This window comes from Anguilla rostrata, chromosome 8, assembly GCF_018555375.3.
Source record: "Anguilla rostrata isolate EN2019 chromosome 8, ASM1855537v3, whole genome shotgun sequence".
Taxonomy (NCBI): Eukaryota; Metazoa; Chordata; class Actinopteri; order Anguilliformes; family Anguillidae; genus Anguilla; species Anguilla rostrata.
The window spans coordinates 15,196,753-15,218,505 of NC_057940.1; the positions used below are offsets into that span (position 1 = coordinate 15,196,753).

Here is a 21,753-nt window from a genome sequence, read left to right on the forward strand (position 1 = left end):
CCCAAGACAACAACAAAGGAACTGGTGAAGGAGTTGGAGGCATCAGGTACCAAAGTATCTACATCCACCATTAAGAGAATCCTACATTGCCATGGCCTGAAAGGCTGTCGCGCAAGGAAGAAGCCCCTACTCCAAGACCGGCATAAAAAAGCCAGAATGAAGTTTGCAGGTGATCAGGAGGAGGACCTGCCTTTTGGAGCAGTCAGATGAAACAAAAATTGTAAAGCATGGGGGTGGCAGCATCATATTGTGGGGGTGTTTTGCTGGAAACGGGACTGGTGCACTTCAGAAAATAGATGGCATCATGAGGAAGGAGGATTATCTAGAAATACTGAAGCAACACCTCAAGACATCAGCTAGAAAGTTAAAACTTGGTTGCAAATGGGACTTCCAGCAGGACAATGATCCTAAGCATACTTCTAAAGTTGTAACAAAATGGCTTAAAGACAACAAAGTGAAAGCAGTGGAGTGGCCATCACAAAGCCCTGAATCCCATAGAAAATTTGTGGACTAAACTGAAAAAGCGTGTCCGAGTAATGAGGCCCAAAACCTGATTGAGTTACACCGATGTTGTCAGGAGGAATGGGCAAAAATTCCAGCAAAGTATTGTGAGAAAGTTGTGGAAGGCTACCCCAAGCCCAAACTTGATTCAAGTTAAGCAATTAAAAAAGGCAATGCCACCAAATACTAACAAAGTGTATGTGATCTGTATGTAAAACTGTGTATGGGACTCACTGAAAATCTGACATAGTACATAAAAGCTGAAATAAACCTGTCTCTTAGCTATTATTTTGAAATGACCTCTTACTGAATTAAAGCAGATACCCAAATTGACATAACACAGGATATGTTTGGTAACATGAAATGTGTGGAGTTGTGAAAAATTGAGCTTGAATGTCTTTAGCCGAGGTGTGTGTAAACTTTTGGCCTCAACTGTAGCGCTAATCATTATGGCCAAACAGTTCAATTTTTGTTTCATCTGACCAGAGAACACTTCTCCAAAACGCTAGGTCTTCGTCCTGGTGATCACCTGCAAACTTCATTCTGGCTTTTTTATGCCGGTCTTGGAGTAGGGGCTTCTTCCTTGCACGACAGCCTTTCACGCCATGGCGATGGAGGCTTCTCTTAATGGTGGATGTAGATACTTTGGTACCTGATGCCTCCAACTCCTTCACCAGTTCCTTTGTTGTTGTCTTGGGGTTCAGTTGAACCTTTCGGACCAAAGTTTGTTCAGCCCTGGGAGTTAATTTGTGCCTCCTTCCTGAACGATGCAGTGTCTGTGTGGTCCCAAGATTTTTATATTTGCATACAATTGTTTGTACAGATGCTCGTGGTACCTTCAGTTGTTTGGAAATTGCTCCTAAAGAGGAACCGGCCTTGTGGAGGTCCACAATTTTTTTTCTGAGGTCTTGGCTGAGTTGCTTGGATTTTCCCATGGTATCAAGGGCAAAAAGGCAGTGGCTCTAAAGGTAGGCCCTTAAATACAGCCACAGGTGCCAATTAACTCCTAATTATGGCAATTAGCCAATCAGAAGCTTCTAAAAAGTCATTACATCAATTTCTGGAATCTTCCGGACTGTTTAAAGAGAAAGTCAACTTCGTGCATGTAAACTTTTGACCCACTGGAATTCTGATATAGTGAATTAAAGCTTAAATAAACCTGTCTCTTTTAAAATGACCTCTGATGTGAATGAAGTAGATGCTCTAATTGACTTGCCAATAGAAATGTATGGTAACATGAAATGTGCGGAGTTGTGAAAAACTGAGTTTGAATATCTTTAGCCTAGGTGTATGTAAACTTTTGGTCGCAACTGTAGCTTATAGCTGTGTGGCAAGGGTGACACAATCCACTGCAAAGCTGTGAAGTCCACCTGTTCTTCCAAGCCCATTTTCACAATACCATCTCTTTCATAGTGAAGTTTTCGCATGCTACATGAGATGTAATAAAGGACGCTGCTGTGCCAAGCCTCTTACTGAGAGAACTATCTAATGGAGGTCATGGCATCATGTTTCATTTGGGAGTTTTAAGTTCCCAGCAAAAGCACCACAAATGGTGAACAGCAAAAACATGCAATGTCCCTGGCCTGCTGTCAGTGGCTTGAACTGGTTTGCTCTTGCATTCGAGTTTTAAAAAAATAAAAATAATAATTTTTGTGATTATGCCAATATTGTAGTATTCACAACTGATTAAACTCAACCTATCAATCCACTTCTCACCATATAGCCAAACTTAACAATACTAACCTAAAGTCAATACTATGTTACCTACATAGTAATACAGCACTTCAAAGCAATGAAGACGATTACATACTAGGCCTACCTTCAAAATGACATGGTAAGTTAGATATAGCCTAATACAATGCACTGCTTCATACCTATCTGTAGTACATACTAAAGATTGGACAAGCTGTTAACATCTGTACAAATGTTTTCTTGTAGATTACATGCAAGGCAAGTTAAAAAAGGAAAACATAAACACAAACAATCATCCTAAATATACAGTTCAACAGAAAAGAGGACACTATGATGAATACAGAGAGCATGTAAAACCAAAAACTCGAGCAAGATTCTGAAGAAATGTGCATACTGTTTCCATGGAGACGTCTTGAGGCGAGGCGTTAGAAAATGCTTATTTTTCTCTTTGCCACAAAATAGCTAGGCATGCATTTTGCAAAGGACTTTTTGCAGAATATAGTAATACGGTCAACTTCATCCGTGAAAGAACAATTGCCCTTGACCGGGTAGCTTGCTAACTAAACACAAATGAATATAGGACACTATATTAATTTGTGTTTATCGCCATGAATCAACTAGTTCGTCACATAATCTCAGATAGCCAAGTAACTTCACCTGATCCTGGACACCCTATTCAGAGAGTATACTGACCTAGGCAAGTTATTTGCTCGATACTCAGACCCGCAAGCTGCCCGTTTTGACAAGGGAGTCTAGCAAGTTGGCAACCACGTGAACATTGAAACCCTGATCAAATTCAAACTGCTAAACTGTATGCTGCCTTGCTTATACACTCACGTGACATCAAGGAAAGCTAGCAGGCTCACCGCCCTGCCATAACACTGCTAAGTAGTCATGCATGCTACTACAATCGCTTCCTGCCTATCTCTAGGTTGCTAGCTAGCTAAATACGAGCAGTCGGCGAGATCGGTGTCGATCTTTCTATCATGCAACTTTAAAAGCTAACTTATGTGTATGCAACGTTACTGTCGAACAATTTGTGGTGTAAACAAACGACACCTTTGTACAATCTAACTAGTTAAGCACCATACCACTAGCAAACAAATGAGCTGGCCAAGTAACATGTGCAAGTATGCTCTGCAAGCTAGTCATAACGCAGTTGTCAATAAAGGCCTTATGGTTGCCACTGTGTATGTTTACCTTGATGTACCGCGACATTACAGCCATGCCCGTCACAGTAAACCAGAGGGTTTTCCGCCCAACCCCTCTCATCTGAGCAAACGCAGCAGCCTCCGATCATCTCCTTCATATTATTCGGCAAGTAGTAGTCGTCTTCCACTTCCAGAGACGGTTCGCTGGATACCATCTATTGAGGAAAAGGAAACATAGGAAAAGGCGGGTCCAGCACTTTACAGCCCCCCTTATAATATTTATTCTTCTTTCTGCTTAATTGCGTTATGTTCCACTTTTTAAAAAAGCCATGTTTATACGGTGGTCGTAGCTTCCCTGATAATACTGTATTTCTCCCGCACCACTCAAGCAGAAGGCGAGCACACCCGGGGCAAACGGAGGCTAGCGATAGCCTAGTGCGCATGCGCAAGTCTTTACCAACTCAACAAGGACGGCGTTTATTGGTTGTTTTCTGTTCTTTGAGGGAGATCAGGAGAACGCAACGCCATTTTGGCTCCACAGTTCCCTCCGAGGATTGTTTGGATTAACGTTGCTGCTGGTGGGTGGATCTTGGGGAGGACAAATCCGCCAACGTCGAAGCTTTCGAAAAACATGTTGTGGAAAAGAAAATGAGTGCAGTGAAAAGCAGGGAGTGCACGTATGCTGGCAAACCCGAGGAAAATAAATGCATTTCATAGGCGCAGTTTCTCAGGAATAACTTGTACCTTGCTGATACTGGAATTCCAATGCACAAACTTTAATCGTTGGCGTTTATAGCCGAGTCTTATCGGTGTAGATAAAGTTATCATGAGATAAAGTTAGTATGGTTAGCTAACTTTATGGTTACTTAGCAACCTGCTAATTATCGCGACATAATACAAGACGGGTGGCGTTAGTTGGTTAGTTAGATAGTTATGGCTTAGTCTAGGTCAGTTGTTTAATGTTTTCAGTCAATGCTTTTGGCGATAAAGTTGCTAGCTAAATATTATGGTCAGCGGTAGCTTGCTAATGGGTAGTGTGTAGCAGAAAGGTAGGGTAACTCGACTAAGATACTGTTAGCTAGCTACTTCGTTCTGTCTTCCAAATGTGTCCTGATATTAGCTAACGCGTTAATTTTCTTAACCGTACAACGTGACAATCTTTTTTTACCTAGCTTGGTAGCTATCGATAACATCATGGTTTAGATTAGTAACATTTTAACAAGGAGCTAACGTAGGTAGCTAAGTAGATTACATTTACATGCTATAGGTACTGTTAACATTACGTTGGTATTTGTATATTGTAAATCGCATTACATTTATCTAGTCTAGCTAGCTATATACATAGAAGTGTGAATATCCACGGTGGGTCCTGCTTATTTCATTGAAAAGTTACTACCGTTAGCTAGGTTTGCTGTAACCGGTGTAATTAAAACAAACTAGGTAAATGTACATTAGTTAAATTACGCCCTTGACATTATTTTTTTTATTTGATTTGTTTTAAATGATAATTATTAAATGTGCTTATGGAATTGCATTTTAATGTTAAGACAATATGATATTTAGATAGGTACGGCTATAAATGTGACCTGCTCTGCAAATAAAAAATCACTTTGAAGAAACGTCCAGTATTACTGTTAGCTTCATATAACTACTCTCAGTTTTAAGTTACCTAGCCCAACTTGGAAATTGCATAGCTTGTTTGTTAAATTGAATGATTGGATTTGTTTTAAGAGCATAATCTATATTTGTATTTTTCTGCTTAAGGTACAGCATAATTATGTTTGTTATCCTATGGTAATATAGTGGGGATCATAGATGTGTGTAGGCTAACTAACATTAGGCCTACATAATTTTAATTGGACCCGTGTGTAAAAGTAGATTGAATAAGAAAGTAAATAAATTTCGTGTCACGACTTTGTTTAGAAGAGAGCAACCGTTGCGTGCATACATTCGTGTATGTGTACGTGCGCTTCTTGCGTAACCTGGCTATATGCATTAAGCCATCCGTATGTGTTATAATCATAGACTGATGCACGGCAAATTGACATGGCATACAGACTAGCCTATGTTTTTTATTTGAATTAAAAGCAGAGCATCCGAGTCCTACATTGTACCTTTCCTGAAAGTGTGGAATCAAACATGCCGTGTTATGTATTTGTTTATGTTTACAACACACACACTCGTATGTAAATATGCACTCGCATGTGTCAGCCAGAATCTAGAACAAGTAATTCGAAAACGTCCAAGGCAGCGGTACAGTGGGCCGTTCTTGTAAAACGTGGTTATTCAACAGGTAGCCTGCAGGACTTATTCCTCGTGATTGAATTAAATTCAATTGCTTGCGTGTTCAGTTGAGGGGGATGGGTGAAATCTTCATCCAGAAATTCCAATTAACCATATTCAATTCTTTTTCCCCAAAAAATGTGATAATTGCATCCTAAACGTGTCTCACTCGTTGTAGATGTGTAAATTGGTTATTCCATACACTGCCGGCGGTTGCTCACATCACTACAGTAGCCTACCCGCCGAACTGCTTGGTTTCTAGAGGAACATAAAATGCTTGCCAATAATTCAAAGAGGGTACACGAGTCTTCTCTACGTAATATATAAACTTAATGGTCTCGGGGAGTGAGCGTCAATTATTTTCTTTAATTTAGAAATGTTTCAAAAGCAGAGTCTATACTGGGGGATGGGGGAACGCAGAAGCCATTAGAATCTGCGAGAACAAAGGACTAGAATGGCAGCTGTCGGAGGGAGGGGACCGATGAATAGTGAAATGATTTTCGCTACTTTCCCTTGATTCAGTATTGGTTTAACTGAACTCCCTTAACCCAGAGAGGGCTGTTTGATAAAGGCTAAATTGCCGCTATTCCTTTTTACCACAATTTAATGTTGAACCAATTTTTCCAGATGACATCTGCCAGGACTACTGAAATTCGGTTAGTTAAAAAGAGGCATGGTTGTCCAGTGAAATGTTTTGCAGCAATCTCGTAAAACATCCAGTCAGACCAAAGTTTTAAATGGCTGTAAATTGAATGCGACGTTGTCCTTGTTCGGTTTTTGTAAGATAGTATTTTCCATTCCGTTTCTCTTCCTCCCAGTATAAAATTATATAGACCAGTGGTAACTAACCCTGTTCCTGGAGATCTACTGTCCTGTAGGTTTTCACTCCAAGCCAAACAAAGCACACTTCATTCAACAGCTGGAGATCTTCTTGAGCTGCTAATTAGTAGAGGTGTGCCAAATTAAGGTTGAAATGAAACAGGGTTGGTTACCACTGGTATAGACATTTGAATGAACCTCCAAAACAAGAACACATTATGTTTTCTCCCTACCTTTCCTGTTCAATCGTTACTTTGTTGCTATAGACATTGACGCCGTCAAATTTTCAATATTAAATTAACGCTTACAGTGTACACGCTGTCCCTGTTTGACTCCTATAAACTATTAGCATTAAATTAACACTGGACATTTTCCTGTGTAAGAAGGCTAGGCTATATGTGAACTGCGCTTCAATTATTTCCAGTTTAAAATGTGATCTTGTTTACAAAGAAAATGGGGCTCAACTCCTCATTTTTATGTGTTTTGTCTTTTGTACAAGAAAAATACGATGTTTCTAATGGGTGACCTTCTCATTTTTATGTTTTGGCCTGTTTAAGCACAGCTGACTGCAGTTAAGAAACTTTGCTTAACATCCTTAATAAACATCATTCCAGAAATTCTAGATGTTTCTTGACAGATGTAATCTTTATTTTAAAAAGACTTGGAAAGATGTGTGGGCTGGTAAAAATAATTATTTTTAAACATCAACATCCCTTTTATGATGTATCGCTGAACCTTTAAGCCTCATGTAAACCCATCCCAAATGTAGCCTACTAGCGCAAATCAAAACATTCTAAACAATGATTGAGGGTCTATTATCTTTAAGTTAGTTTAATGTGGGAACTACTTCTCCAGTAATTAGTGAGTTACTTGAATAAAATTACATCAATGTAGAAACAGGAGGTGAATACATTGGCCCGGAACTGAATTTTAGGGCACATCCATAATGACCCGGTGCAGAATGCCTTTGTGCATGGCTGTTGACATCACACACATTTCACATCACAACAGGTCCCCATTCTGGAGACTAACCCTTACAAATTTCACTCACTGTAATGTTTTTTGCCAAGCTTTGAAACCAGGACACCTCTACCATAAACAATGTCACTTTCAGTTCATTCAGAAAAAAATGTCTGGACTTTCATTGATGTTATTAGTCGCTCCTATCACGCTGGCCAAGGTATTTTATACGAGGGGTATTTAGGCATGTGCCAGTTGTTAAAAAACATGCGTGTTGTGCAGACATTTCAATTTTGTAATGTTGTTTTAATTGAGAGATGAAGAAAAATGCTATTACTGTTGCAGGACCCTGCCATGTGGAAGTTGATATTTAAGCTTATTTCAGTTTTTCAGTTTTGTGCAGATGAAAATATCCCCTGGGTGGTATAGTCGGTGATAAGATTTGTGCATGCAAGCTGGTGCATATTGATTTCAGAATGATATGAGCCACTTCAGGTTCTGTCTGTGTACGTAGCTTTATTTATTTTTTTCAGGATACTGTGCTAATTCGCAAGCTGTGCGATGGAATTGTCGAGAGGAATGTTATATGTATAATTGTAAGGAAAAATCTCTTTTTCTGAAGCCTTTCCTCGCCTTGTTGGCTTCTCAGTCTCTCCATGTCGTGTCTGTGAGACACATGGATGAAATTGAATTTTAAGCCCCTAACTTGTCACTCAAAGTCTTGATGAGCTGTTGGAAGTGAATGTAGTGCTTTTCCTGCCACACTGTAGTAACTTGCAGTGGAGTTAATTGAATAAAAAATGCACACGTCTATCGCTTGCATCTGCGGTAGTGTGTACTGAGAGCAGAAGAATGCATTCTTCAAATGTGCCCTGAGTGCAGAACACAGAAGAATATTAAGATGCTGACATTTTTCTGAGATATATATGTTAGATGAAAAAGTAGAATATAGCCTTCTGTAATAATTAATGAAGCAGAGGAGGACTAGTATTGTGTTTAAACATTGCAGGTCTTTTGTAGAACTTTTCGTAGAACTTGTAGGAATATATGCTAATTTTAAAATAATAATAAAAAACATCTGAAAAATACAGCCCCCTGCATAACTTCTCAACATTCGATACAATTGTTGCTATATTTATACAAAATGTACTGTTTAACAAAACCACAACCATCACACATCAAAATATTAAAGATATATGTGGCTTTTTTAAGTTATTCACTTTTGTTTGCAATTTTTAATACACTTCAGACTAAATTGTAATTTTTTATTTTCTTGACAATGGGATTGTTTACATAACTGTTTTTTCAAGCAAGTCAATGTAGTTTAAGGGAAAATTAATCACATACTTTTAACGAAAAAAAAGTTTAAATTTGACAAGAGTTATATTGGTGGATAAATGGAAGCTCTAAAGTATGTATCATTATTGTTGTTGCTGTGAAAAAAAAAAAGAAAAGATACACAACTTAGATATGACAGAGTCATCTGGTTTCTCTTGATTTTTGAAACCACCACAGCTACATGGGATTTAAAATTTTGGTTTGCTCAGTTTAACATGGCTGGAAGAAGTTTTTTAGAAAAGTTTTCATGTAAGTTACAGATTGAACAAAAATATATTTTATCAGTATTTATTAATGTTCATGTTACTCATGGAATACATTTGTGTGTTTTTTATTTATTATTCTTATTGTATTTTATGTAATAAGCAATAGGCTCCCATCTCATGTTGTTTGTCCTTGATTCTGCGGAACACTGAGTCCAGAGCTCTTCTGCTCCTGTCAAATGTAATTACTAGGGAAACACTACCATGGACTGAAACACATAATGCATTGCGACATTTGCTGTTAGCTTGTATTTGTTTGGCAGGAAACACCTTTTTGTGGTACAACGGAAAGCAGATGTTACACCTATTCCTATTGCAACTGTGGGGAAAAGCCCCTCCCTTTCCTCTGTATAAATCCTATAAAATCAGTATGTGGTAGAAACTGAATGCATTCAAGCACTTTATGCTAATTACCCCGGGGGGGGGGGGGGGGGTAGCAATGAGTGATGCAGCATGAAGCTTGTGATGCTACTTGATTGATGTCTTCAGGCATATTTCTATAAAACCGGATATGGCTTGGACATTTAAGCTTGGAGGCATCATAATCTTTATTGTGCATCTCCTTTGGAAAACGTGATTTTTTTGTGAAAACGAGATCAAAAACTGTCAAGACATGTTGAAGGCTTGGGACTTCATGGAAGGTCACAGCTATTGAGAAAAAGACTTTGAGCTGTAAAATGGCTGAATCAATAGGATGTCTAAGTGTACACTGAAACTTGACAGGCCCTGACCTATAGGCCAAATTTGCTATGTTATGATACAGCAGGTTGACCTAAGACTTGGGGCTCGGCATAAACATTTTTGGCTTTCTCACCGAGACTGAATGACAAATTTGAGAATGCATTATTTTCCTATTTTACACATAATGAAGCACTAAAATGTCAAAGTAGCAAAGTGCATTAAGTAATAAAATGTCCACCCACTGTCCCGCCCGCGGGACGCTAGCGCTGTGTAAAATTAGCATGTGATCCTAGCACTATGAAAAGTTGCATGAATATGGACAAAGTGGAATTTTCCAAAAAGGGGGGTGGGTGGTAAGAGGTTAAGTTTGGTCACTAACTACTTGATTGCCAAACTTTACGAGTGCTACTATGCAATTTTTTTAATGATGCTGTATTCAGTATGTATCTCAGCAAAAACAGCCATTCATCACTGTGTATTGCTTTTGTTCAGTGCTACTGTCGATATCAGAGTTATTGAGTCAGTCATTATATGACGTCCATAGAAGTATGCACATCAATTTGTTGCATAAATGCAGTAGTGGCTCGCTCAAAATGAGACCAATTTCCTTCTAGCACATCTGTGAAGACCAATTATGGCATTCAATTGAAGACAGGGCAATGGGGAAATGCGTTGTTTGTAGTGGGGGTTCTTGCCAATATTTACATGACCACACTTTCGTACTAAATTCAGTCTAGTAAATTAGCAAATGTTCATTTTCCTTCTCTTACACAATCCATTGGTTACATAATAGGCTAAATAATTTTGGCAACAACCAGCCCAGTGATATCGTCTTATTAGAAAGTAACAAGAAACGCCATATTCAAAATCAATGTAATAATATCAGATTGAGATTTATTCTACAATGCCAGATTGCATCTAGTGAAAGAACTTACCTTTTAAGATTTTCAGCGAAAAGAAACTTACACTCAGAAGATTATATCTCACGCAGACATGAGAGCCTACAATCTTCATCCTTCCCACTGTTTGGAAATTGTCTTTTTCAACTAAACAGTATTTGCTGTAGAAACTGCAGTGGCATCATTGTTGGTGGTGAGCAGTTTGGAGATTTGATTAGTCCAGTGCTTATGCTTATATCACCCACCTGCTTTTAACTGTCAAAGTATAGCAATAGTTGACTGCCCTTGCAAAATAAAAACATACATTTTCCATTCAAAACCATATTTCATTCCTACATGCAAGAAAGCCCAAGGAACCTGAAATGCTAATTAACAAGTGCACGCTATGCAAATGATACAGCATTATGAAGACTTGGACTAAATACTAATTCTGGACCAAACTTTCATGAATTTATGGCTCTGGGATGATTCGTTTAAGAAGTTCTGAAGCGATTGAAATGACTGCAACCTGGGGTAGTTGTGTAATTTTGGGTTCACCTGAACCGAGGATTTCGCTTTCGAGACTATTTCAGTAAATGGCATGAGCAAAAAAGATGTTGCGGTCTGGGACCTCCCCCATCTCCCCTTTCAAATCGATGGTGTTAAGCCTTCAGTCCGTCATCAAATTTTAAAGCCTTTTACGCAAGAGGAGGTCTTATTTCTCCCGTCTGTTTGCCTGTCCATTACCTCTGTTTATGAATTGGTGGAGGCACCGATCTCGATTTCAAAAAAAGGTTTTATACCAAGGTCTGCAGTGCAGAAAGTACGTCAGGGAACTTATGTTTTTAATGACAGCAGGAGAATGCCCAACTATTCATATACATGTACCTCGTAGACAGATAATTCCCTACGCCCCTCCCCCGAATACATTCTAAAAAAAAAAAAGAAATGGTGCCAAGTTTTTAGAAGTACGATCTAATTTCCATCATTCCAACATGGTTCTGTGTGTTATTCTCCGAAAGCCTTTAATTCATCTCGTGTTTGGTTTACAGCTCAATAGGTAGCCTATTAGACATGACGCCAGCACGGAGCTGAAAGTATCCAACATTTAGCCATTTTAGTTTGATAATGAGAACTAACAGCTTTCCGTTTTTTTTAAGTGAACGACCACTATAAAAATATAGACAAACGTTTTAAACATTCTCTCGTTTCGTGGCCTATTGAAATGAAAGTAGAATAAATGGGTGTCTGATATGGTGTAAAACTGAAAAAGCGAGACAATAATCAATTCAGGTGACCCGATCCCACAGCTGATCCGAAATCATTCACATTTCTAAAGTGTTTATAAAATACAAACATTAAGCTGTGAAAAGATGCTCAGACCCTCGTCGCCATGTCATTGTTAATACAAAGTTTAATACAATGTAAACAGCATAACATTCAACATTGTGGTCAAAACATTTTGTGATAACTGTGTGTATGTGTGTGTGTGTGTGTGTGATCCATCGTCAACAAAAGCTAATTTTAATTCTTTAATTAGGGCTTTAATTTGGGATTTTGTGTATGTACGGCTGTATGGAAAAAATAAAAAACTTAAATATTTATATTAATTAGCGTTGACATGAATAAAACTGTATGCAGCACTAGAAAAATACAATAATAGAAACTTGACTGCCCCCAAACCGGATGGGATGTAACCATAGTATTCAGTATCAATGCTTTATTTTGAACGACACACCAAGAAATGCATAGAAAATAAATAAATAAATAAATAAATAAATAAATAAAAATTCAGGATTGTTGCAGTCATCAAACGCAGTCTACTCTTTTTCCTGGCATTTCGCATTAAATATTTCATCAGTTCTCTATAAAATGATGTCATTGAGCATATATTTGGCTATTGAAAAATAGAGATGTGGAGTGTTGACTACAATCTTTAGAGTGTTATCCTAGCTAGTAATGTATGCGATCGTCACAGTTTACACCCCATGTATTTGAAATCCCAAAATTCAAATAAGTGATAGGCCTACTGGACATTGTTTTGTATTGGTGGTACATAAATTAACTAACTTGCTCGTGCGTGACGAGGCTTGTAGAAGACTAATATCGGCCTACAGTTACAGACGCGTTCCCGGTTCCAACTCACAGAATAAACCATAGGCTTGTTGATCTGACTAGCCTATGTCATCAACCAGTTTCTGGAAACTGGAAAATTTTGTTCACATACTCCGGGGCATTGACAGAATTGGTGGTTTATAATAGTTTCTGTTTTACTTCGCTGTAAACCCACGATTTTCAACTGCAACTTAACGTTTCGAATAGTAGCATAGAGAAAATCAGCTCAGCTGCGAGTGGACATTTGCATGAAATGGGCACAGAAAACCAAAGTAAGCAAAAATAAATTAACCCTTTACGTGTCTCTTATTCATTTGCTCACATTTGCTCAGATGTATTCAAAAAGTAGCCTGTTCAAGTACCCTATTCAACAGTACTCGTATTTGCCTTCGTGTTACCACATCATGTGGGCTCTGCGCGTTTCGGTGTAACATATTTTCTGCCGTGTCACTTGTGAACAATCTCTGAAAGTGCGCTTGAACGCCACCACTCACCCCTGTCCTTAAATGAAGGCAACGGTGGCCTACGCTTCATTTACAGTGGCTAGTAAGAACAGACCATCACTCATGGAATTTATCGGGTGTTCGGAAATAAAAACAATAAATGTTGTGACACTTAAGCTGGCGACATAGAGTTATTTTGTTTCCCAGTACAAGTTTATAATTAGTGTCGTCACTTTAGGCCTATTAATACAAATTTCGTTTCCAATGTAATGTCACGTTATTCGTTAAATAAAATATCCCTATATATAAAATATTCGATGTACATTCAGTGGCCACTTTATTAGGTGCACCTATCTCGTACCGCGTAGGACCTCACTTCGCTTCCTGAACAGCCTGGGTTCTTCGTGGCATGGATTCACCAAAGTAGCCTACTGGAAACATTCGGGCTACTGGATCTTTGTCGATGATGACACGATAGCATCACGCAATTCCTGCAGATTCGGTCACACATTCATTCAGCGAAACTCCCGTTCCACCTCATCCCAAAGGTGCTTGTTAGATTGGCATTTGGGAACTGTGAAGGCCATTTGAGCAAACTCAAAAGTCACTGTCATGTTCATGGAACCAGCTTGAGATGACGCATACCTTGTGATATGGTACATTGTCCTGCTGGAAGTATCCATTTGAAAAAGGGTAGGCTGTGGCCAAAAAGCAAATGGTCAGCAACAAATCTTATGTGTGCATGTGCCATTCAGTTGATGCTGAATTGATATTAAGGGGGCTAATGTTTGCCAAGAAAACATTCCCCACACCATTACACCACCAGCAGCCGCCTCCATTGTTCACACAAGGCAGAACAGAGACATGGATTCATGCTGTTTACATCAGTTCTGACCCTCCCATCTGCATGTAGCAGCACAAATTGAGATTCGTCAGATCAGGCAAAGTTTTTCCAAAATTCAATCGTCCAGTTTTGGTGATCAGGATCAGGAACTTCCTGTTCTTCCTGGTAGGAGTGGAATTCTGTGTTGTCTTCTGCTGCTGTAGATCATATGCTTCAAGGTTTGACGCACGTTGTATGTTCAGAGATGCCCTTCCGCACACCACTACTGTACACAGCTGTTATTTGAGCATGTGTGGCCTTTCTGTTAGCTTAAACGAGCCTGCCCATTCTCCTCAGACCTCTCTCTCATTAACAAGGTGTTTTTGCCCACAGAACTGCCAGTCACTTGATGTGTTTTGTTTATCGCACCATTCTCTGTAAACTCTAGTGCGTGACAATCCCAGGAGGGCAGCTGTTTCTGTCATGCTGGAACCACCAGGTCCGGCACCAAAAATCATACCATAGTCAAAGTCACTTAGATCATGTGTCTTACCTATTTGTTTACCTAATGTTCGGTTGAACTAGAACTAAACCTCTTCACTGTTTCTGAATGCTTTATATATAGGCCTATTGAGTTGCAGCCACATGATTCACTGTGTGAAGGAGCAGGCTATTTGTCTATACAAGCAGATGTACCTAATAAAGTGGCCAATGAGTGTATATTTGTGATCCGAAAAAGTGAGTTTTGGGGAAAAAATCACTGGCTATGATTTGATATGCGTTTGTTGCACCGCTGCACTGTCTCTCTATTCTCTCTCTCTCTCTCTCTCTCTCTCTCTCTCTATATATATATATATATATATATATATATAAAATTTATTTACTTATGTATTTTTTTTTACAAACTAGGGCTGGCTGCGGTTGTGTGGGGGGTGGGGAGGTTGAATATCAAGCAGCTTAGTTCCCTCAACAACACGTGCTTTGGCTGGTGCAGTGATATTATTGCTATATTTAGAAAGCGCTAATATCTCATACAAATCTGCTCTCTGAATTACATCATGTTGCATTCCGTCGCCTGAGCAACAGCCCGTCAAGAATTCGGAAATGTTTTTGGCTCAACTTTTACAAGGAAGCCAACTGGAGAAGGGTGCTTCATGACTGACCTGAATGTTACAAATACAGAACTATTCAGTTCAACAGTGTCCCTGTCCCTTTCCTACCACCAAACTAAAAAAAAAAAAAAAAAAAATTTTAATTGCTGTGCAATTGCTGAACTATAAAAGGGAATCATTTAAATGCAGTGTATAGAAATGTGACCAAACACACTGTCAGATGAACATAGGTCTGACTCTCAGAAGTCCAAACTGAAATGGGCAATGTAATGAAATGGGTAGAATATATAAGGTGACTTGTTCTGTTTCAGTTTGTTGGAAAGTTTAACAATTGGAGAAAAAGGGAGTAAATAAAGAGTGGTTCTCTTTGGCCAAAGATAAATACAACTGCTCATCATCATCATCATCATCAATATTATTATTATTATTATTATTAATAATAATAATAATAATAATAATAATAATTTGTTTATTTTACAGGACACACAAAGAAACATGATACATATAAAATTTATAATTGCATTAATATATAATGTGAATATCAGGGAAATGCATGTTCCTTCGCGTTCATTCTAGTTGTGTTCAAGGAATATTGCATCAAATGCATAATGAGAAAATTCTCATTATGCATTTGGTGTATATATATTCTTATAATGCATTTGGTGCAACATACCTTGAACACCACTGGCATGACCACGAAGGAACAAGCATTCTCCTGATATTCACATACCAATGTATTAATATACAAGCGCATTCCTTGGACATTGAGCGTCTGCACGTATTATGCAATTATAATACGAGTTAATCATTCTTAAAGATGCAATTTTAATTGTATTGTAACTAACTCAAGGAGACCAATTATCCAACCGCCATTTCCAGAACATAACATGTTAACTGTGAAATCAATAATCCAAATAAAAAAGTTCAATTGTTCGCCATCTATACATGATCAGAGCATGGGAGCATTCTCAGCACGGACCCTCAGACCTATGTGTGGGGGGATTCTAGTGTGGCACGAGCGGGCTTCGCGCAGAGATTTGTGGGTAATGCGAGGGTCCACAAAAACACGAGAGGAGCTACATAGCGAGGTGAAAGGTCGTTGGAACCCACTCCCCCGCCCTCAGCCACACATACATGCGCGCGCGCGCACACACACACTCACACACACACATTTGCAGTACTTGATTTTTCAGATAGCATGGTACATTTCCGGTATTAGAACGAACGGATTGTGCGCCGTGACACTACTGGGCTGTATGTATACCAAAAAAAGCACCTATCCTGTTAATATTATTCCATACATACTGGTGTTTCCAGACAGATCCCCTGAAAACCACGAGGTAGCTGAATTTAAGACGTTCGAAAGCGGTGTCGTTGTAAGGTACAAAGATATCATCTTAGCAACTGTTCTTCACTATTTACATAGTTAGCATGACGTGGGTATTTGCCTTTGGGCACACGCGTACATTAGCCTATACATTATATGTTGCCTCAATTTCCACACAGTATAACGATTGAATACATTTTTATTCATGTTAGTAAATTCTGAATTCATATGTAGCCTTTCCCCAAATACGTGGTTGATATTTTTGACCAACACTATAAAGGTTATGTGCGCATTTCAATTTCACATTCGTTCATAGGGGGAAACTGCATGAAGTAGCAACTCTTTTACGACTAAGGTTTAAAGACTGCCAAGTTTTTTTACGGGCAGCGTTTTACCTCTACGTGAAGGTTTTGGTTTTTTTTCGTTTTTTTTTTTTTTTAGTTCTTTTGCTTAAAATAAGCCTACGGGTGTATGCGCAACATTGAGTCCAAACAAAACTTAAATAGCCTGGAAAAATCGAATCAATCAATTTTCTATTTTTGCAATCGTACTTATGTTTGCTTGAACAAAAAACATAGGCTACTTAGGAGTAACTAATCTTCCATAGCAGTAAATTCGTGAAATTGCAAAACCGAAGGGGGCTGTACATACCTAAATTCGGAAAAACGAAACATATTTTCTCTTTGTTCTATCGTTGTTTTCAGTTGTATCGATTGAAGTTCGTGTTCTTACCTTACATTCGCTCTAATCTGACATCTTCTCCATCAAACTTTGCGCACACAATCTCCGTGAAAATATACACACGTTTCGGCTACTATCTAGAAACAATAACTCGCCATGTAAGGATTTACTTAGTCATCCAAAGTATTCCTCACTCAAACTTTGCGAATCCGAGCACGTTGTCGCAACTATGCGGACCCCTGCTTGGTGAATTGGTCTCATTTGCACTTTCCGGGCCCGTCTTGATGGAGAAAATAAGCGTGGTGGAGGTCTACATTTTCAAGGGACCCGCGCGAAACCCTCTCGCAGGAAAATCATTGCTTTGGACCAATAAAGAAAACTAAAAAATAACGAAGTGTATAGAGGAGCGGTTGTCTATATTAACTATGTCTCATACGTTTAATGCGTAGCCTATAAGCAAAAAGATATAATAAAGCGAAAGTAAGCTATGATATAAGCTTAGCTGTGTGTATAAAATGCAAAAAACAATGCAATGCATGTTCTTCGGTGATCCGTGGGAAGCACTTTTGAAATCATATTATCCAATGCATCAAGCGTGAACAGCTTAATGAAATGTTTTAGGATGGTGGCTGGTATTCTTGTCAGAAACTGTGAAAAACGAACATTTTAAATGTAAATGACCAAAACGGGAGGTCCATTTTAGTCATCTGGAAATTAACTTACTATAAAAGGAATTGATAAGAAATTTAAGTGTGTTTGAAACACGTGATTGGTTATGCATGCATTTTGCTGCAACCATAGTAGCACACACTAGTATCGGCTGAAATGTTTTATATAAGTCGTAACATGAGACTTATATAGAAAATAGCTTATCACATATGCACACGAAATATATAGCCTAAATATTTCTTAAAATCAAAATTTAATAAAATAACAGGAATTAAACTTTCAAGACGTTGGTGTTTTTAAAATAAACTTTAAAATAGCCGTGATTTAGGGAAGCCAGAATTAACAAAGTAGGCTACCATATTTTACTAATGATAAAGGCAGAAACAAAACACACACATAATGACAAGATGAGTGATTTTTAGTATGAGTGATCTATGTAATTCAGATTTACAGATGTAATTCCTTCGTTATTTATTTATTTGTTTGTTTATTTATTTATCGTTATTTATAGACCTTTTTATGCAAAACTTTGTGAAGCGCGTACATGGAAAAAAGTGAATGTTCGCAAAAGAATCTGATTTCAGTATTTTACCAACAATTATCATTTCAATTAACCACGCGGTTTGGAAACTGTATGGTTCGTGATGAGGGCCCTTCTTACTGGGAAGCCTTTCACCCCTACATGTAAGCCTCGGGAACAATGCCTGTGTCCCCGAGCCTGTTCAGAGTAGCTCCTGCGTAGGTCAACTGGTTGTAGGCCTACAAGTCCTAAAATTTAGACGGGCTATCTTAAAATCGGGTCAGAAAGGCCAATGACTGAACATTAAGTAGAGCCAAAAAAATTAAAGCTGATTTAAAGGCTTAAATATTCAAACATAAGATGTTAAATGGTGTCACCTACGTATAGTAACCTATGTTGAATTATTTGTACCAAGAAGCCCCCTGTACGGATACAGAATTATATTTATCAAATCATGCAAATCTGCCTTCACTCAGCTGACCTAGCATTCTACGTTTGAAACGGATCAACTCCTTGCTCTCCGTGGCGGTTTCGCTTTGCTCATCAAAATACTTTTCACGACAAAAGTGAAGGTTTAAATATTCAAAAAAGTAGGCCTACACACAACTTGCACATAGTAGATATGGTTCTTCACAGAACGGTAGATAAACGGTTAGTTTCAATGGCATCTTATGACACGCATTAGTGTTCCATCTAAATACTGAGATTATATTAAGTTGATTTAGCCAAATATTTTAACACTGCTGTTCAGTACAGTTTTAAGCCAGTGTTTTTCTCCCTATAATTTAATCAACTTTAATTAGAGGTGTAATGCAAGTAAATAAAGTGTCATTGTTGTGTATTTGCTATGAGCATTTCAGAGATGGAGGTAGCTAAGCGTTTTGCCTTCGGTCCTTGCTTGTAAAAACAAACCGATAAATGAATGGCCGTTTGAATAGTGCTGTACAACATTAGCATACCTGTAGAGAAATTAATTACAAATGATTTATATCAGTTCGGACATGGCAGCAAAGAAAGAAACAGAGAATCTTTTCATTTTAATAAGATGCTGAACACCCAGAACACCAGTAGCCGCTGAACTGGTTGGAAACTTTTTTCCAACCGGGAAAGGGGGGGGGGGGGTCTATGTACAAACACAGCTCCAAAGAGTAAGAGTCGTAAATTAAACAGAACAATTTGGTTTCTGTGAGTAAAGTTGACAGTAAACGTTCATCGGTGTGCAATTAATTAAAAATAAAAATATATTATAATTTTATTGTGTAAGGCACTTGCTGAAATGTGGTTCCAAATATTATTCGTATACTTTATGTTATGGACTTGCGTTGGCTTCGAATGCAGTGCGCCATAGGACACAGCACTGAATGTGAATAATATTAATTAATTAATGATAAGAACGACTAAAAACACTATGACATTAAGCAAATATAAGGCCTCCAGCCAGCTATTCTAAGTAGAAATCAAGCGACATCCTTGTGATAGTTTTCATTAGGAACCGTGTAATGCGTCGGGAATAACTTCGCAAGCTGTAGACATGCAGCAAAAATATGCTTTATTTGTAGGACAAATAAATCAATTAAAAACGTTAAAGGAAATGCCAATTTGCCTTCTGTGTCACCTATGCTGCTCTCTCATTATCGCGTGTCGTTTCACAAATAAACCATTAGCTAGGTCATACGCCCCAAGAATAAAAAGTCATTATGAAAGGCGCTGAATAAAGAGTTTCTGCTTCAATTTTGGGGAATTTTTTTTTTTTTTTTTTTAATTTTCTTTTTTCTTTTTTTAAATTTACAATTTTCATCACAACCCATGATAAACGTTAGGAGCAATCGATCGCATTCCCTTGGGTGTTCAAATCTATCAGAGGGAGCATGTCTTTCATGGATCTGCACGGAGCCCTGACGAGCCGTTCTCATTACCCTCGTCATCTGCAGCTTCTTTCCTGCACGTTCCGAATATACAGCGCTGTGGTGAAGAGCCGTCTTCATACTCCCCTCGCGAAAAAATGACAGCATTTACGCTGGTCTTTTTATACGAATAAATTGAAATGATTTATTATATTTCATGTTTTATTAATTCACAACAGATTTTGAGCCGTAAAATCTTACGCTAATGAAGGGACAAGGGACATAGAAAAGTGTTCTCAGACGATATTAACAAAAGCCTTGATTCTTTCTGCACCGCATAATCAGTTTAAAAAAAAATCATATCCACCAACAAAGCCTACACGTTCAAGCACATATATCGGCTCCAGAGACTGCATGTCTGTGTGGAACTTGTATAGGTATTAAATATTTCGGCGGCGCATAAACACTATCCTGGCAGACAAAAGCACACTACGTGCGCTTCGAACTTTCACCAATAATTATTTGCGCAGCAGAATAACTAAACAAGTCATTTTTCCCAACACGACAACTGTTTTGCTGGAAAATTATATTTGCACAAAGACTCGTTGAAGTACTGCTGGTTTGCTGGTGGAAACAACTATTGAAATCATTTTACTGAATGACGCTGTACGATGGAAGAGCAGGTAGTCAGGAAAACAACTGCTAATTGAATAAAGTTTATTTTAGTATTCTTTGGGCTGGACATTTAAGCAACATTTAGCGTCCAATGCCACATATATTTTGTGCTTATTTATTTACTGAATATGCAGACAATCGGGTTAAAGGTATGTAATGTACAACATCCTCCGACTGCCCAAGCGACCCTATTATTTCTAGGGGGGGTTTTCGCTGCCACTGAGCAAAAACCGGTGTGGAATTTCCTCCATTGAGCCTTTAAACCTTTACAGCGAGCAAGCAAGCAATCAAGCAAGTACACACACATACACACACACACAAACAGAGAGAAAGAGAGAGAGAATTTAATAGAATACACAGCAGAGTACAGTTTTTTTTTTCTATATTTTTGTTCTCAATTAAAATAATGATGGCAACTCAAACTGCATAAGGCCAAATGACTGCTATTACTTTGCAAAACTAAGACGTGTCCACACGTAAAAACAGGGAATACTAAAATCATGATCCAGAATTTAATTTTTTTTTTAATTAAAAAAAAAAAAAAAATTATTACTTCGGGGTTTATATACCTCAATAGGCATTTTAGTACACTAGACATTATACCGAAAACGGAAGTTACACTTCCATGTGGAAATAATGAAATGATTATAAAATAAATTTCTAACATAGGCCTACGCGTACAGGTTTTGAGTCATCAGTAGTACGCATATCACAACACTGGCTGCCACGTAGCTTGAACTGGAAAAATTGTTCATTTGTCGACTTATAATCCAATACCTCTACTGAAATAGGGATACGGCTGTATTATTTACTTTAAGCAGAGAGGTGTATGTTCAATAGTATGGTAATTAGCTGAGTGGGGGTGTTAAGGGGGAGGAATATCAATTTTTACTGCATCACCTGTCAGCAGCATCCAATCGGCACCCAGCTCTGGGGGCATTAATTGATGAAGGTGTCTCAGGACTTGCTTGCTCCAGT

General features: G+C 38.3%; 1 protein-coding gene across 12 annotated transcripts in view; it reads right to left on the bottom strand.

Annotated features, from left to right (window-relative positions):
• Positions 1-17,298, bottom strand: part of LOC135260917 (protein AF-10-like) — a 73,135-nt gene extending 55,837 nt beyond the window's left edge. For 4 of the 12 annotated variants that reach the window (XM_064346646.1, XM_064346647.1, XM_064346645.1 and 1 more), the window contains exon 1: positions 1,031-3,385. In XM_064346646.1, coding sequence (XP_064202716.1) covers positions 1,031-1,436 — 406 coding nt within the window. In that variant the 5' untranslated portion in view covers positions 1,437-3,385. The other 8 variants (XM_064346651.1, XM_064346650.1, XM_064346648.1 and 5 more) reach the window with 6 other exon arrangements.
• Between the last annotated feature and the right edge of the window lie 4,455 nt (positions 17,299-21,753).